Below are 18,911 nucleotides of genomic sequence, written 5' to 3' on the forward strand. Positions count from 1 at the left end.
ACCATCTCATGGCAGATAAAGACCAAAGTACCAGTACTATTGTTAAAAGATAAATTGGATTATGGCTGTATATCAAATCCAGGTTCTGCCCATGATTTTGAATTTTAAGACCAAAACTATGCCATTATTTTTTGTATAAAACACACAACTAAAGTTAAACGGATACTTGGGCACAAAGTCAAAAATATTGGAGACCACTGACTTAATACTTCTATTGCGTACAACTCCTTTAAAACCACAATTAACTGGTTTGTGGAGAAAATCTCTGTGACGTTTTTTCTGCAACGGTTATTGACATTTGACCAATTGGAAAAAAAAAAATATCAAGATCCAGTAGAGCTGAAACGATTGATTATTAGACGACTAAATTAATCGTTAACTATTTTGATAATCGATTAATCGGTTTGAAGCATTTTTCATGATTAAAACAAGATTTGATTGGTTCAGCTTCTTAAATGTTGAATATTTTCTTTCCTCCATATTACAAAGAAATCATTAAAAGTGAATTATTATTATTATTATTTCCAGGTTTGACAAACACTGCTCAACATTTAACGTTTTATGGACCAAAGGATTACTCGATTAAATTGTGAAAATAAATGGATTATGAAAACAATGGTTAGTTGCAGCTCTGTTAACGTTTGTTGGTGATCCCCCGTCGTCCACTGCTGGTTGACAGCGTGCGTTCACTTGATCAATGAGCCAAAGTCAGCACTGCCGAGGTAAAACAACAAGAACACGACTGATTGCTATCACTTTATTTTATCATTTAATCATGCTTTTTTTTTTTGCCTTTGTATATGTGTTCAAGAGTAACAGTATAGAAAGGTTTTCATGGTATACAAGATAACTTACAGACTCAAAACTGCATGCAGTGAATGGTCAGTTTTAACAGTTTTAACAATGCCTGAAGGACAACAGGATGTGTGGGAATTTACATAAAACTGATGAGAAATATAGCTGTAGCGAACGTCATGTGACATGGTACCAGTATTTAAATATCAGCCAAGTCAAGAAGAATGGACAGTTGAGTACTGAAGCTGGCGTCACTGGAATCCAATCCCATCCCAGCCGCTTTCGTTAATCATCCAGACACTTGCATTCCAACGAGATCGCATCTTTCGCGAGTCTCAACACAAAATCCTTCTCCATCAGGTCACATTTGTCATGGATTTCCATTTTGTGTTTGGCTGTGGAAGAGGGTAAGCGTTACCTACTGAAGATCACCATTTTTGATCAAATTGAAAATTCAAAAAAAAAAAAAAAAAAAACGTTTACCTGCCAACACTTTCTTGATGTTCTCATGAGAGCTTGCGTATAACATTTTGTCTTTGACAACTGCAGAATCAGGAGACCTGATATGAAGAGAAATCATTGTGTTTTTTCATTCATAAAAAAAAAAGAAAAAAAGACTGCAGTGCAATGAAAGGGTTAGGTCAAAGACTATGTGAAAGTAGGATTTAAGATTTTAACTTGAATTACAGAAAAGCAACAGAATACAAAGATCTCTTAATTAAAGGTTAGGTCAAATCATGTTGAGTAGGCTAGCATACCAGAAATGGTGCTTTTTCTAAATAGTCTTGTCTTGTTAAAGTCTGCTGGTTGAAAAACTATTTTGTGAACTCACCACAGCACGAAGACGAGCTCACTTTTGGCCTGCGTGACCTTGGTGCCGAAGTGGCAGTCGTACAGAGCGTAGCAACATTTATCCTCTTCTAATAAATCTTTAAAGTACTTGAATTTATCCACCTCCATTTCCAGGTCCTTTTCGATGCAGACCTTTTTCACATCAATCAAACCGTCATTGATCTCAAACAAAATTATTCTTGGACGTTCCTTGGGGTCGTCGGTGTGTTTGTGTAACTTAATTTTATTGTTGTAGATGAGCACGTTGTCTGAACATTTGACCCCAGATGCCTGTTATGAGAAAACACAAAACATTACATGTGAACATTAATGGGTGGGAGAGTACATTTTGCAGGTCATATGCAAAGTCAGCAAACTAATAATATTTTCCACATTCCACATACAAAAAAATAAAAAATAAAAAACAGACAAACGTAGCACTTCCATTTCAGTCAAATAGAGATAATCATGTATGAATTACCAATGTGAACACATGGAAGATTTAGGCCTTGGTTAATTTTCAGTATATTGTGCCTTGTACTTTGGCGAACAGATTGAAAGCAGAACTGAACAAAGAAGAAACAAGAAGTTCTTCTTCTTTAAAAGTAGAATTTGGTGACTTTTGCAAACACTTCAATATGTGCAAATATTGCACCAGCTTCTTTGCAGGAACATGTCCACAAGCTTGAGCTTCCCTATTCATTTTCAAGGCCTCGGCTATATCACATTCCAGTCATTGTGGAACAAGTTAGTACAGGAGAGAGACCGCCCCAAAGGATTCTCTCAGAACAAGTTTCAAGCACCAACAAAGCTCGCTCTCCATTTTGGAGACAAACCACACCTTAAACAAGCCCTTTCATAAACCTGTTTCTAAAGTCCCTTAGCAAACCCCCTTTTTTCCTCTCACACACACACGCACGCACGCACGCACACACACACACGCACGCACGCACGCACACACACACACACACACACACACAATCAAAATGTAAGTCTTGTAATACACATATAAACCATGTTTCTCACATTTGACACCTTTCCTCTCCCCCCCCCCCCCTCATAATTATTGCTAAATTGAGGAAATGCATTTCACCTGTAGATGTTGTCATGTCACCAGAAATGCTTACAAAAACTAAAACAAATCACACTGAAATAGCCTCCTGACACTTCACAGGTGAACGGCAGCCAAACACATTTGTGAATTCCACTCACCATTTTTGCTTTCAGATGCGTGGAGGAGCAGGCAGCAGAGAACAAATGAAGCAGCAGTTTCAGTGCTGATGGCTCATAAGGAAGGAGAGCGAGCAGGTTGACTCACAGAGGAGGAGCTGTGGTAAATGAGCACACCTCCACAAAACCCAGCCCCCTCCCCCTCTCTCAGGTGTGACAGTTTCAGATGGAACCTCAGCATAATGGTGAGTACTTCATTAGATTAAAATGACATTTACAATCTAGACCCTGAAATCACAACGTGCTTTATTGTCTTCACCCCCCAAAAAAAAACAACAATAACAACAAGCATCACCTTTTCATTTTGCTTTAGTTCAGTAACTTTACAGGTTTAAAAAAACAACAACAACAGGTGAGCCTGAGGCATTAATGGGTGGGAACAGCACATGGTAACCTTATATGGAGAAAAAACCTGTCCACATCTTCAGCTCATCTGCTTCTGGGAAGCAGTTGAGTGGCCTTATAAGGTAAAAGGTAAGATGAGTACAGATTCTGCGTACCTGAGGAAAGGGACAAGTTTCATCTAGACCCCAGATTCCAATAGTCAGTTTAGTTGGATGTTTAAAAGAAGAAGAAGAAGAAAAAAGAAACATCCCAGCCCCAAAATCAGAGATTAAAAAGTGTGGAAAAAAATAAAATAAAACGTGTGTGTGTGTGTATATATATATATATATATATATACATACATACAGATGGATGGATTTGCCATGCATTATCCTGAAAAATTCTCAAAGACTCAAAGATAGTAAAATGGCCAGATTGTCTTCCTGGCAAATTAGAGACTAGTGGAGAATTTTAGCAGTATCATCAACATTATAATAAATCTTTCCTATAAATAAATATATATATAAATAAATAAATAAATAAATAAAAACTCTCTCTGAAGTCCACAAGTGTAGCTGCCATTTTCCACTGGTCCCACATGTATCTCCTTATGTACAGTTTTTAAGGATATATATATATGTATATATGTGTGTGTGTAGATATATGTATATATATATGTATATATATATGTATGTGTATGTATGTATATATATATATATATATATATATATATATATATGTACATAATTGAGTATTTCCATTTTCCACACATTCATTTATTGTATTGATTTTGGTCGTGTCTGTCCACCTTTAACTGAAAGTTAATAATGAATTCCTCCACCACAGTCTAAAGATTGCTATTGTCAGACAATGAAATCCTGTCCATAACCAAAGTCCTCCCACAGATTCAGCATCACGGCAAACAGACGCCCGTCCCACATCCTGTTCAATGGAAGAGGGCTTTAAAATCACACACATCACAGCTTCGTGAACACAGAAGGGAAACCCTGGAATTATAAAGTCATTTTTATAGCTTGGTTGGTTGGTTGTTCTGTGTTTTTGTTTTGTTATCGTTTCTCCATAAGCAGGGAGGTTGTAGCTGTTCAGAGGAGCCATGTAAGAGCCTTCCAGGGCAGGGAATGGTGACTGCATTCTGCTCTATGTGTCAGCGAAAAACGGCATGTTCCTACAAGCACACACACACACGTGGTCACAACCCAGTCTGTGACGTGAAAGCAAGCAGTGTGAGAACTCTGACATCTGCTGGTAAAGTACAGAAATACTAACTAACACCGAACACTGTTTTAATTTCTCTGATTTGCAAAGCAACTGTGTGCAATAAAACATAGATATACGTCAGCCCTCAAGTTGATAGTTAAAACCACATTTTTTTAATCTTAATATCTCTAAAGCTATAGAGATGCACCACTTGCTAATATGTCAACAGTCATCAGTGGTACTTAAAGGTGAAGTAAGTAGTTTATAGTGCCATCTAGAGGAGAGGCTGAAATTTACAACAAAGAACTGCTGCTCTGCTCACCCCCTCCCTTCCCTGAGCGCTACGGTATCCGCAGCTGGTCAAATGTCGTCCTCGTCGTCGTTCTCCGTGTCAGCAGATGAGGTTCGTGAGGCGAGGGAGAGGGCGAGCTACCGCGGCCGTAGCAGACGAAGCGGAGAGAGAGGAGGCGGGACTTCCGCTACAAGTAAAGAGACGCTTGATTTGTTATCTTGCGTTTGTCCTTAGAGGCTCCGGTAGAAACATGGCGTCTCGCTGCTAACAGTGGCTATGCAACCGCGGCCCGCGACCATGTTATTTTACATGACTTTTTGAAACACTACGAAAATTAAACAAAGAATATTATACAGCGACTAGACAATGCAGGACATACATAATATGTATAAAAAAGTGGATTTTGGGTAATTTAAATCCATAAATACTACATATTGTCCCTTTAAGTACTTCTTTATGACAAATTAACCTTCGATGCAAACACTGACTACATTTGGGAAAAAGGGGAGTTGAGGAGATTTAGTGTTCCTAAAAGCCTTTTTAAAATACTTGATTCGTCTTTTATGGGGTGATTTTTAAAGGTGCATTATGTAATAAATCTAAAGCAACTGGCCATAAAATCCTCCTAATATGTCACAGAGACTCGGGAATAATATTCATATAACAAACTGAACTCACCAACGAATAACAGAACAGCAAAAATATTTGCATTAAATAAAATCTTTTGCAGACCTCAAATCATGTTTATGTTTTTAAATCATGTTTTGGCATGTGGCGCCACCTACCGCCGTCAAGCAATAATTTTTTTTTGAGTGTAGTAACCGCGTTTGGCCACATTCTTACATATGGCGCCTTTAACTTTTGCAATGATACTATATTGTCTGGGACATTATCTCTAAGCTTTGTAGGAACATTGTTGGCATCGACTTGATTGACCTTGGCCATATTTTCCAAGTGAACGCCACTCAGAAGGCTCAGGTCGCCCTGGGAGACCCTCAGCATTGATATATCATATTTATATTTTATGCATTGCGTACTCTTATGTGTTCTTTTGTGTATTTGTGTGTGTGTGTGTTGAGATTTCACTATCCAATTTATTATTCAATATTTACAATGAACCCCTTTGTCTATCTTATGTCAGCAGCATGCATAGACTCATTTTTGCGCAATGCTTGCGTAACGACATGCTCTGACATAAAAATCTGGCTAGAAAAATGGAAAAAAGTTATTTTATATATTGTGTTTTTTTATATATATTTTTTTTTTAGACAGTATTATAATATATGGTGTATATATATAATGGTGAGACTGCAGATTGTAACCAAGTAGTTTACAGTGTCAGATTAATTGTGTTTACAATGTCAAGCTTTAAAAACGGTTTGATCTCTGTTTGTGTGTGTGCTACTAAGCTGAAATCAAACCTATATATATACAGTATATATATATAGAATATTTATTATTGTATGTAATAATACATTTTTGTCATTATACAGTGAACTTGGCGATCTATCTAGGGTGTTCCCCGCCTTTCACCCTGCGTCAGCTGGGACTGGCTCCGGTGACCTGTGACCTTCATGTGGAGGATAAAGCGGTCGACGACGGACGGATGAATCATACAGTAAATCATCCTTTAACTTTCTTCTAGCATACTGATCGTATATTTGATGTTGTTTCTATACATTTGAATTATATCAGTGCATATACAGTATGAAAGGGTCACCTAATCCGTCTTTAACTTTGCTGAAGTTGCTCATAATTTTTATACAATATAAACCTTGTGGAAGCTACTTTTTACTTCACTGTATTGACTCGCATTTAAAAGCGAGATTGTTCTTACCCATCCACATTAAACGCAATTTGTGTCAGTCTGTTCAGAGTAACTCGACACTAAGTAGCCCGCTGCGGCTAAAGTTTCCAGCCTGGTGGGAGGAACGGTTGGGTGTGGTCGCTTATGTGCTCTCGGGTCTCTATTACGAGCCTGGCTCTCACATCCAAAAATGCAGTTTTTACCATTTGCAACAGCATCAGCATATAAATAATCAGCATTACTGAAGCAATTTCATATACACTACCGCTCAAAAGTTTTAGAACATCCCGATTTTTCCAGTTTTTTTATTGAAATTCAAGCCATTCAAGTCCAATGAATAGCTTGAAATGGTACAAGGGTAAGTATTGAACTGCTAGAGGTAAAAAAAAGAAAGAGGTAAGGTTACCTAAAAACGTCATGAGCTTTGGGTCTGGCAGACCCAAATCCACAACAGAATCAGAAGACACGTTTCTGAGAGTCAACAGCTTGAGTGATAGGCGGCTCATCATCATCACCATCCTTTCGCCGACTCGACGGCTCACAAAACACCTGCGTGATGAATCGAATATTTAAAGGTCACATAGAGTGGTCCTGTTGCACATATATGTTAGTTATGGAGGTCTACTTACATACATTAAGTTGTTTTTATGGTCAAAAACCTCCTAGTTGCTGTAAACGAGCCGATATAAATCCTCTTTTCTGACGGTGTTTCCCAGCCTCGGGACTTGAGACTCAAATCTCTCACCCGGAAGTGACATAATCAGCACACCCGCTCTCAGAAGCGCAGCTCCCCCCCCTGGAACGGTGGATGCACTGCTACTCATTATCAAAACATTGTCTTAACAATGTTTAAAAATAGCTTCGTCACGACTCCCCGCCGCAGTCCCTTTTATGACTTTGACCCGGAGTCAGACCCAGAGTCTGAAGACACTGACGCTCGTGAAACACCTCCACAACGGACGTTATTCTTCTTCTGCGGTTCAATGTACACAACCGGATGTGCCCGGACTAGTGCTCGGAGCAGGAGATTTCAATAAAACACAGCGTTCTCAGCAATGGCTGAACTGTTTGTTTCGAAACTTCAGGGCTTCATAAACAAGGTAATGACGCAGATACACACTAAAAAAACAGCGTTAAGTGGAACTTCCGGTCTAGTTCCGCTTTAAAACTTTGATTCATCAGTCCGTAACACCTTCTTTTGGACTTCTGTAGTCCACTGGCGGTGTTTCATGGCCCAGGCAAGCCTCTTCGTCTTATATTCTTCATCTAAACCATGCAACTGGAAGTCTTCTCTTCACAGTTGACACTGAACCTGCTTTCTGCGACCACTATTAAGCTGTGCTTGAAGCTGTTGTCCTGTGAGCCGCCTATCACGCAAGCCGTTGACTCTCAGAAACTTGTCTTCTGATTCTGTTGTGGTTTTGGGTCTGCCAGACCTCTTCAGAGTGCCTTTCGATGGTGAAGGAAACTTTACTCACTGACACCTTGACTGTCTCCTTTTCGTTTTTGGGTAACCTTACCATCTCTAGCAGTTCACTACTTACCTTTGTACCATTTCAAGCTATTCATTGGACTTGAATGGCTTGAATTTCAATAAAGCTGGAAAAATTGGGATGTTCTAAAACTTTTGACCAGTAGTGTAATAAAAATAATGACACATTTGCAGCTTGAATGCGGCTTTGGATGCAGCTTCATTATTAACTATACTGACATGTATCGGTTTTATAATTTAACTCACCAGTCGGCAAAAAAGATACTTGCTGAAAGAGAACCACACAAACTGTGTAATCGTACATATATTTTATTCAATAGCAAACCAAATAAACTCATTGATATGTTAGGGAGACTGTCCCAAAAAAAATTTGTATCAACCGATTACTCAAGACATTCCCGGATATACTGTAAATGTGATGATTTTAATGTGGAATCTTCAACGGAAAAACCGTTCAGAGATGTTCTACAACATGGACAGCTCCAGCCACTGTGGATGACAACACACACAAACACAAATTAGTCTGTGCTGCATATATTCGTTCTTTTCATTATCACAAATGGACTCGTACCTCCCCGAAAGCAAGCTCGATACTACCAGAGCCGTCCTTGTCCAGGACCTTGAAGGTTTCTGTTGCACATGAGAGAAAACATCAGAATGAGGATCACGATGCTCACGGTGTATACGATTTATAAAAAAATAAATAAATAAATTAAAAAAAAGGAGGAAAAACTCACTGAAGAGTGACTCCAGGCGAACCAGGCAGCACACAAAGTTGTCAAAGTCAATGGAGAGGTCGTTATCACTGTAGCGGGCTGCAATTATCTGATGCAGGGGGTTGTTTAGAGTGAATCCTGCCATAATTCAACATGGTGAAATCAGTTAAAGGTGCATTATGTAATAAATCTAAAGCAACTGGCCATAAAATCCTCCTAATATGTCACAGAGACTCAGGAATAATGTTCATATAACAAACTGAACTCACCAACAACAACAGTACAGACAAAATATTTGCATTAAAAAAAAATCTTTTGCAGACCTCAAATCATGTTTATGTTTTGAAATCATGTTTTGGCATGTGGCGCCACCTACCGCCATCTACCAATCATTGCAGTCAGTAGAGTCTCAGCTGCCGAGCAACTACGGGTTGCCAGTTACGTCAGAAAACAAAACCTAAAAGACCTCGCTATTTTGAATTTGAATGTAGTAACCGTTTTTGGCCACATTCTTACATATGGCGCCTTTAAATGGTGAAAAAACACAGTGGAGTGAAGACACTCGCACAATAAACTGTGATGTAAATCTTTACATCTATCTTAGTTTGTAGAGTATACACTCACCAGCTTCCTCAACAGCCTCCCTCATCTCAGCGGTGCTCATGCAGCCACTATTGTCTGCGTCTCTTGCTTTGTACAGGTCCTAATGGAGAGTCCGTGTCATTCTCATTATGTGTGTACAGTATGCTTGTTATGAGAGAAGAAAAATAGAGAACCCACCAGGTACTTCTCAATCTTTGTCCACAGGATCTTAAATTCCACCAGTCCCAGCTTACCGGTTCCGTCTTTCTTTAAGGACATGTTAAAGAAAATGGTGACGTGCCCTCAAACTCACCGGGTTCGCTGGATTTCAGTGTTATACAGATAAACTAACTGTGATCCTTCCTTTGTTTGAATAATAAATAATTAATGATCGATGAAATCTAGTCTTTGCCATACCCAACATTTTCATTACATCTGAACCGTGTTATTTGACTTTTACAACTAGAGGGCGGAAAAACTTGATATTAAAGGTTCAGTGTGTAAGAAATAGTGACATCTAGTGGTGAGACCGCAGATTGTAACAAATGGAGGACCCTCGGTATTATACATACGGAGGAGAAAATCCATTATTGGCCGGGTATCTGACACTGTCTCTGTAGGTGGCACTGTAGCGCTCTGTAACCTAGCTCATATTGAATCAGTTTCCTGTTGACCTTTACGTCACCGAAAAACAAACGGCGAACGGCGAGATGGACGGTGCTGTGGTTCTGTACGTTTTGTACCTGCTGTACATGTTAATCGTGATAATAATAAGATCGAGCGATACATTCAGATACGTTGACTTCTTCTGCTTCCGGGTCAAAGAAGTCTGACTCCAGTCAGACTATGCTTACATGCAGCAGTAATCAGACTATTAGTCATAGCATTGTCCAGTTATATTAGTCCGACTAAGACTAGCACGATTTTAGTCGGACTATCGCGTTTACATAGACATTAGAGAAACTGAATTGTTGTTTTAGTCTGACTAAAATCGGACTTTTAACATGCATGTAAAACGCACTGGCTAACTAACAGTTGCCAGGCAGGATGTTGTTGTTGTTAGCTTGTTTTGGGCTGCTGTGGAAAACACACAAAATGGTGGCCTCCATAAAACAAGACCTAATTCGGCTTATTCGAGGTCAAACAAAACAACTCTCTTTTTTATTTTAAACAGGGGTTTATACACATATAAAATACGTATGGATAGTATATTAAATTTCTACCAATAAATCCTCCTGAGGGCCCACGGTTGGTGTAGTGGTTAGCATTCTTGCCTTTGCAGCAAGAAGACCCGTATTCCTGGGTTTCGATGGAATGGAAAACCCTCCTGAATGTTATTCGCTATATGTTTTAGTGGCTGATGATTTCGTTTTTTTCTGACAAGATTTCGAATCAGAAGGAAGGATACATCCAGCAGATTGACCATGTTGCGGCAAGTCGTCAGGCTGAACCCGTCGGTTTTGACGTCATCTCCTATGGACGAATAACACACAAAGGAGCACAGTACACATTGCTGTGAGTGTCAGGTCCACATTGATGTCTGTGAAACAATGCAGGGAAATAAATCTCTTTCTCACTCCTCGCCACCACTTTGTTGAGGATGTTTTTCAGCTCGAATGCAGAAATCTCCACATCCTATAAACGTATGACAAAGACACTGTGAACTGCTGGGAAAGTCGAACAAGGACCATAAGATGATGCACCAAATCTGAAGCTCACTAACATGTCCCGCAAGATGTTCAAACAGTCTCTTAAATCTGTCGCCGATGTCATCTTCGTCGATATGAACCTGTGCGTGACAAAGTAGAGTGTCACACATTGATGTCAATAATAATAACAAACAAAAACCTACATTGAGGGGTATGATTTACCTCTTCAACGTGGCTGTCCACCGGGTCATCGATCTCTCTGAAAGCAAGAAGTCACATTTATATGATCGTTGTGTATTCGCTGAATTACAATACTCTACTCTTTGACATCAGGGAATGGCGTTTCTTGGTGAAATGATCGTACTGGAAATCGGCCGGTTTCTCAGAGAACACCCGCACATAGAAGTCTCCGTTCTTGTTGGGCTCAAAGGTGGAGGGGATGATGAGGTACTCTCCGGGCGGGAGACAGATGCGGTTGCTCACTTCCCGCAGGTTGATGAAAGTCTCGGAGCGTGCGGCGGAGCTGTTGCGCAGGAAGAAGTTTCTCTTCAGGTGCACTTGCCTTTTGCCAGAGTACTGGGGAAAAAAAAGTGCAGTGCGGTCACATGAAGGCACCCTATATTTGATCTCACTAGTATGAAGTATCTTCATCTCTGCATACATACCTCCTCAGGCAGCTGCAAGAATATAAAAACAAATGAATTGTAAGGATAGGTGGAACAGAAGGCACAAGTATTAGCACTGAATTTGTCGTGTTAAATGCAGCTGCCGACCTCGTAGATGGCAAAGCCAACGGTCTCCATGTCCTCCCCCATTTTTCTCCTGCGACGCTTGTTCTTCTGCATCAGGCCCACGATGAAGGTGCAGCCCTCCTCCCCATCGTCAGGCTCATCGTCCACATCTTCCAGCTTTATCACAAACTGAGGATTCATCCAGAAAGAATCTAGGAAGGGTAGCAGTTGTTAATGACGTCTGTGTGATTCATCAATGACGCATAAAGCAGCAATGGATTCAATGTTGTAAAACTGGTTGTACTTGGAAAGTTTCTGCAGCCACCGGCTGAAGCTCCCCGTCTCCATGTGTCTTCAAACTCCGACTCTGCCCATTTCTTGTAATCGTCACCGAGGGCATCGGGCGTGAGGTTGCAGATCTCAAGGCGAGAATATTGACGGAGGAAGTCAGAATATGACATCCTGTGGAAATAGATGGCATCCTTTTCCTGTCACTTTTGTTTTCTGGACAATGTCACAGTCTATTTCCCACTTGCCGCATTTATGCCACCACAATTTATTAGATTAAGTGGGAACTATGAAAACCATGTTTAGTGGAAAGAAACTGGCGGAGAAATCAGATTTACCAGAACTCCCCATCCTCAGAGCGGTGCGCCAGCCTCTCTCGATCGTCGTCGCTCACGTATCTCCATTCAGAAGAACTGGAAAAAACGTGGAAGAAACAAAACCTCAGAGAACAAACAACAGGTTCATTATTGGAGCTTATAACACAGTCAGTTGTTCAGCTGGTGGTATGGGGAGGTGCACATGGCATTAAATCCTCCACCCATGCCTCAAACACTGAAAATAAGCTTCAGTGCCAGGAGTCTGTTTGACAACAGGATCTACCAGACATCTCCCTGGGTGTGTACCTATGTGGTGTACATGCATGACAGACATACTTAATGCAACCCTCAAACAAAGTTATTTTTCTCAATTAGCCCGGGGTCTCTTTCATGCTTTTACTAAGAGTCTTTCGTTCCACAGCCGATAAAATGTTCTATCTAGCTGTTGCATGCTCATGTTAAGCTAAGATGTTATGTTACTGAACACAGACAGTGTGACCAACATGCAGCGTCAAACTGCAAAGTAAACGAAACATCTTCGATTTGATTATTTTGATTTTCCTGCTGTGACATGAGAACATGGCTGATGTCCAAAGGGCTCATCAACTGTTAAACTCCCAATTTGCAATTATCTGGTCCTAAGAGCAGATAATTGCAATTATCTGGTCAGGGTTTAACAGTTCTAAAATGTTAAACCCTGACAAGAGACCTGTCAACAAATATTTTCTCAGATGGCACTTGGTATACAAAGTTTGAGAACCAGTGGTTTATATAATAGTAATAATGCCCATTTCAGTTTCCAATCTGTGATATATTGTGGTTTTGGCTGTTCTCTCTGAACTTTATTTGAATAATTGTGGTTTTGTTTTTCCTTTGCAGCTAAACTGCTCGTCTCACTGTTGATGAACACTCTGCTCTTGACCTTGTATGTTCTCATGTGTGCATGGGTGGTTCCTCTGGTTTCCTCCCACATTCCAAAAAACATGCAGAGCTTAATTGTACACTCTAAATTGCCTGTAGGTGTGAATGTGAGAGTGAATGGTTTTCGGTCTCTGTGAGTGACTGGCGACCTGTTCAGGATCCAGGGTGCACCCTGCCTTTGTCATTTTGGATTCAACATGCTACAATTCAACGACAATCCCTGTAGTTATTGAGATATTTCATTTAAAACGAGAACGTCATACATGGTGTTGAAGGCCGTCGGTGTAGCCCCAAGTGATTAGCAGTATTGTATGGCCTGCAGAGCACAGGTCCCAAACTTGCGGTTACATTCAATCGATTACATGCGGCTGACGTTTATAGATTAATTTTGCATCGTGAATGTTTTACAATTTGAGCTATATATATGAATGTCATTTTTTGCTTCATCATGATAGAATATTGTGATATCGTTTTCGACGTGAAGCTCATATGGCGCCCCCAGGTAATTGGAGTTTGAGATTCCTGCCTCAGACAATACATCTGCAATATTTCAGCTCAAGTGAAAACGTGGCCTGTCAAACGCAATAGGATCACCAGTCATTGGGATTCATCCATGGACATTTATACCAGATTTGGTGCACAACACTCACCTGTCACTCCAGGCACCATTCCACTCCACCTGACCCCACGGGTTTCTAATCCTTATCAGCTTCTCCGTGCCTCCTCTGTATTCCACCTGGCAGAGAATAAGGCTTCAATTAATCTCAATCAAACAACAAGTCAAATTCACGGCTTCAATACACAGTTCAGGATTGTTGTTTTTGTTAAGTGTGGTTGTATGAGAATATTACACATTATTAACAGAAGGACTTGAAAAACTCACCTCATAAGATCTATGCCTGTTTACAGTGTTGTAATGAACGTACTGTACGTTAATTTTGTAATGTGTATGCTTTTCTAGTCTTGAGCTGCTTTACGCTACGCGCTTACGCTTTTGCTATTCATCTATTCACATGGGATTAAGTGTCTTGCTCAAGGACGAGCAGAGTCAGGAATTGAAGCCACAGCCTTGCCCTACCACTTTTACTTTTTTTTTCTACTTTTACTTCTACATCTAAAATTTAAGTATGTTTTATGTCATAAAATTAGTTTTGATACAGTAAATGTCATATACTTTAAGACTTTTACTGAAGTCATATTATAAAAAAGTGACTTCAACTTCATTTTCTCGTAAGATACTTTTTACTTAAGTATCCCGTTTTGGGACTTTAAAAAACAGAAGTCACAAGATAAAATATTTGGACGAACAGGTTTAAAAACCTCAGTTTCCTACCAGAAAATAAGTAGTGATGTGGCAAGAAAAAGCATCAAACATATGCCTGAAATGAAGACTTAAAGGCTCCATATGTAAGAATGTGGCCAAAAATACCTTACATTCAAAATACAGAGGTCTTTAAGGTTTCATTTTCTCCGCCATTGTAGCTCAGACGTAACTGGTAACCTGTGGTTAGTCGGCAGCTGAGACTCTACTGACTGCAATTATTGGTCGACAGCAGTAGGTGGCGCCACATGCCAAAGATTTTATTTTAATGCAAATATATTGGCTGTACTGTTGTTGGTGAGTTCAGTTTGTTATATGAACAATATTCCTGAATCTCTGTGACATATTAGGAGGATTTTATGGCCAGTTGCTTTAGATTTATTACATAATGCACCTTTAAAGCAGGTGTAGATGTTGTTAGGTGAGTTGGGTTAGGTTGTTGTTCATTGGCTTGCTCGTTGAATGAGCAATGGGTGCACTGATACAACCACACCTCAAAAAATTCTATACACTATTGTAGGAACGGCCACAACTCCACATTCATTCAGTATGAGAGGGAACAAGGGAGCTAGAGCCAATCCCAGCTGAGAGTGCGTGACATGCAGTTTATAGCCCTCAGATTAACACTTTAAGGCAGATTATTACATGAATTAATGTTACCTGCATGTTTGTTGACATGTGTTAGAGAAATTACTTTTCAAGATATGTGGCCATAGATTATCATCCTCTTAATTTTAATGCTCAGTGGCATCATTGAGTGCGTTTACATGCAAAAAAAATGATTATTATCGGGTTTTTGTAGGTATCTGGTTATTCAAGTGCTCATGTAAATGGAATAAACCGATATCATTATCAGTTTATTGCCATTATTGGTTTATTTCTTTAGAGACATGCATAAACGGTTTATTCCAGTTACCCGATTATTACCAGTAATCGGTTTTTAAGTGCACATGTAAACGCACTCATTCAGGTACCTATGGATGAGGACATTAAGATCACCAATTTCTCCACTCATTTTCCAGGTTCGACCTCTCGTTTGTGACACATACAGTGTGTAATACCCACTGCAGCATCACATGTATGTATTGAATGTACAGTAGACGGACATTTGCTCACCTGCTGTGCTCCTGTCAGTGAATAGGCGTGGCCCTTCACCAGTTTGCGATATGTGACAGCCTCTGAGTCGCGTGCATCGGTGATCTGAGTTGGATAGGAAAACGCTGCATTTAAAAAAGATTACTTGACAAAAAGAAATCCACGACAGAGTAAAACAAAGAAGCTGGAACAAACATCAATGGAGCATCCCAGAAGAGAGCCTCTCATCAGGGCCTTCTGAATGGTATGGAAGAGATGGGGACCAGCCTTGTCCAACTCGTGCCTCTCAGCGATGCCTCCAGTGAAGTCCTCGAAACCCTCAATGGTGCTGCCTCCAGAGAGAGCCTCATAACATCCGTTCAGCCTCGAGGACAAAGAGTTCAGGGCGGATTAGAGCACAAAACGGAGACACTGAAACAGACAGATGTGAATTCTACTCCTGCATACTTGGCATAGGCCTTCTCCAGCAGTGCGCTCCAAAACTCGGAGCCCTCATCTGAGTGAACAAACAGCAGCTCTCCATCTTTGGTGGGCAAACGGTCATCGACCACCACGTCTACCCACTCGCCAAACTGCCAGAACTGAGAGTCACAGACAAAGACGAAATCAAACTCTCTTTGAGCCACGTGTGTGCGTCACAAGACGAATACGACTGTTCTCTGAGTGTCCAAGGACTGTACCTCAAAGTGAAAGATCCCTGCGTAGTGGCTGTCAAAGCTTTGGTCATGGGGGACGACCCGAGACAACACTTGTTTGTTCAGAGTCAAGGAGGCGATAGCTGCGAGGAGCCAGCAGTCACCTGCGAACAAATTATAGGAGAGAAATATTAGGTAAATGAATGTTCGAAGAGACAAAACACTTTGGTATCTCTCAGGAAGGTCAGAAGAAACAATAAAATAACACATCTCAGCTTCACACATCTCAGGCGCTCTTAAATTCTCCACATAGCTCAGCGGTTCAAATTGGCATTGTGTCAGATTGGGTGTAGATGAAGAGAAGTCATGGGAGGTTTTGCTGCTGTCAGCGGTTGGGATTCTTTTGGACGTTATACTGTCAATTACAGAAGTCCACAAAAAAACACCAACAGATAAGCAGAATGACAGTGACGGACACAGGCAGAGTTGTCCCTCTACTCATATCCTTCACATCTAAATGCATGCAAAGCCATTCAAATACCTTGATGAGAGGTTGGAAATGTGTGTGTGTGTGTGCATCTCTCACCAAGTGCTCCTTGACAAATATCCGTCCTGGAAGCATTTTCGATGATGAACTTTGGATCAGAACATATTTCCTGACAGAAAAGAGACATGGATTCATTTTTTATTTTATTTTATAACATGTTATCCACCACTACTTCGCTTAGCCGTGAATTTCTTTGCTCGTAAAACAGTTTTTGGGTGTTGACAAGTTGCTATAGTTTGCATTTTTTACAAACAGTGGGGTGGGAAACTTAATTAATGAGTGACTTAACAGTCGATACGGCAAATTTAACCAATCCTGCTTAACATGGGGCAAATTAATCAAATATCAATGTCCAATATGGCCAAACATGTTATCATGATTGAAAATAATAATATTAGTTGATAGACGATAACTAGTCTAAACTATAATTATAGGTGTCAACATCTGTTTGTGCTGTGCACGAATATTATGTCGGTATCCAGCCATCAATCATTCAGAGTTGATGTGTGTGTATCACATTCCGTAACACAATGTGCTTCACATAAAAAAAAAAAGCTGGCACCCTCTCACACTGCATTGACTTCTATTCATTTGGACGCCTTAAAAGCATTCCCCCGAACCTTAACCATAACCAGGGGGTAGGCCTTACCCTAAACTTAACCAAACCTAAGCCTGTTTTGCAAAAAAAGAATGCATACCTAAGTCTACAATCTCATTATTATGATATCATAACTATGACTGTTTGATTTGCAGGCTTTTCTTTCCAAGTGTGCAGAAACAGGCTTCCATGCATATCTGTCAATCTGTCCATCATCATTGCAAACGACAAGTAGCTCAGAGCAGATCCCTGGTGTATCCCCACCTTCACCTTAATCCCATCAGTCGCCGCAGACTTGATCACACAATAACACACAGTTCCTCTGTTGGCACCTGATCAAAAGCTTTATCTAAATCCACAAGGAACACCTTCTCGCCTTATCTATAGTTCATAATAATAATAATAATAATAATAATAATACTACTATAATTAATAATTTTTAAATTGCCATCTCTGCAACAACTAATATTATTTTATAAGAGATACATTGATGAATGAAGAGAAATGGCTGAACCTCATATATATGTATATTATACCCACCTTAGGTCTCCTCCATGTGATGCCCCGAACTTTGTAGGAGTTTGGTCCCAACTCTTTGAAGCCCAGGGATGAGGGCAGAGCCTCGAAGCAGTCATCCTCAAACAGCCGCCCTCTCTCCAGACAGCTGTTCCTCAGAGACTCAAAGTCCTGGTTCAGGTATTTCACCGCATGAGAGTTGGTTCCTATGCCGTGGGCTCGCTCTCGTTGGTGCTGAAGCTTTGCTGCGACGCCAGACATCTCGAACTGTGTGTGTGTGTGTGTTTGTTTGTGTGTGACAGTGAGGGTTGTGTCCCGTGTGTGTGTGCAGAGCAACGGTCTGACTCCACGCCCTCAGCTTGGCAGCTTCACCTTACTCGCCCCTGTATTGTGCCAGCCCACAGTCTGTGCTGCTGTAATTTGAGCGCTGCTGCACAGTGGGAATAGATCTCAACTTCCAATCTGATCCCGACTCTGCAACTTCACACCTGTGTTAAGTTCCTGTGGTTGCATGATTTTTTTTTATATATATATATATATATCACAGTTAAATCAAACAGAGTACAAAACAAACACACACACACATTAAAAAATGAGTTGGAGTTATGGTGTGTGTAGGATTCTTTAAGAGGGAGAGTCAAAAAGGTTCTTTTTTTTATTATTTTTATTTAACATCTGTTTTGCAACAACTTAAAGAGCAAAAACACAAAAATGCAAAAGAGAAAACGCTATTTAACTATATTGTATGTATATATCTATATAGGTGAAATAAACTACTCAAAAAAAATGAAGGGATTACTTCATCCAGCCCTCAAATGCTTGGTGAATTTAATTTTCACTCATGAATATTTCTTGTTATTTCATGAAAGACTTCATTTATTAATTTATTTGTTCCCTTGTTCTGAAAATATCATTTGAACCTACATAATATTTTATTCCATTTAAATTTAAAAACTAGAGTCACTGTGCGAAATACAGGGGGGTCTGGGGGGGCTAAACCCTCATA

The 18,911-nt window shown here is 40.1% G+C and overlaps 2 protein-coding genes across 2 annotated transcripts; both read right to left on the reverse strand.

Annotated features, from left to right (window-relative positions):
* Positions 1–752: 752 nt before the first annotated feature.
* On the reverse strand, positions 753–2,929 carry cfl1l (cofilin 1 (non-muscle), like). Its single transcript, XM_083897733.1, has 4 exons — positions 2,839–2,929; positions 1,628–1,917; positions 1,279–1,355; positions 753–1,190 (listed from the first exon to the last, which is right to left on the reverse strand). Exons 1-4 carry the CDS (start codon positions 2,839–2,841, stop codon positions 1,081–1,083), a joined length of 480 nt encoding a protein of 159 aa, XP_083753859.1. The 5' UTR covers positions 2,842–2,929; the 3' UTR covers positions 753–1,080.
* Positions 2,930–8,280: 5,351 nt separating this feature from the next.
* On the reverse strand, positions 8,281–18,166 carry LOC310934107 (calpain-2 catalytic subunit-like; the record flags this gene model as incomplete). The annotated part of the gene is made up of 21 exons (XM_083897752.1): positions 8,281–8,478; positions 8,561–8,619; positions 8,727–8,843; positions 9,330–9,408; positions 9,486–9,554; positions 10,696–10,760; positions 10,865–10,922; positions 11,011–11,076; positions 11,159–11,195; positions 11,301–11,512; positions 11,602–11,613; positions 11,710–11,879; positions 11,972–12,129; positions 12,294–12,368; positions 13,844–13,929; positions 15,631–15,714; positions 15,805–15,973; positions 16,057–16,190; positions 16,290–16,408; positions 16,831–16,900; positions 17,930–18,166. 21 exons carry the CDS (start codon positions 18,164–18,166, stop codon positions 8,455–8,457), a joined length of 2,100 nt encoding a protein of 699 aa, XP_083753878.1. The 3' UTR covers positions 8,281–8,454.
* Positions 18,167–18,911: the final 745 nt, after the last annotated feature.

Source organism: Microchirus variegatus, assembly GCF_963457635.1.
Source record: "Microchirus variegatus genome assembly, chromosome: 11".
Lineage (NCBI taxonomy): Eukaryota > Metazoa > Chordata > Actinopteri > Pleuronectiformes > Soleidae > Microchirus > Microchirus variegatus.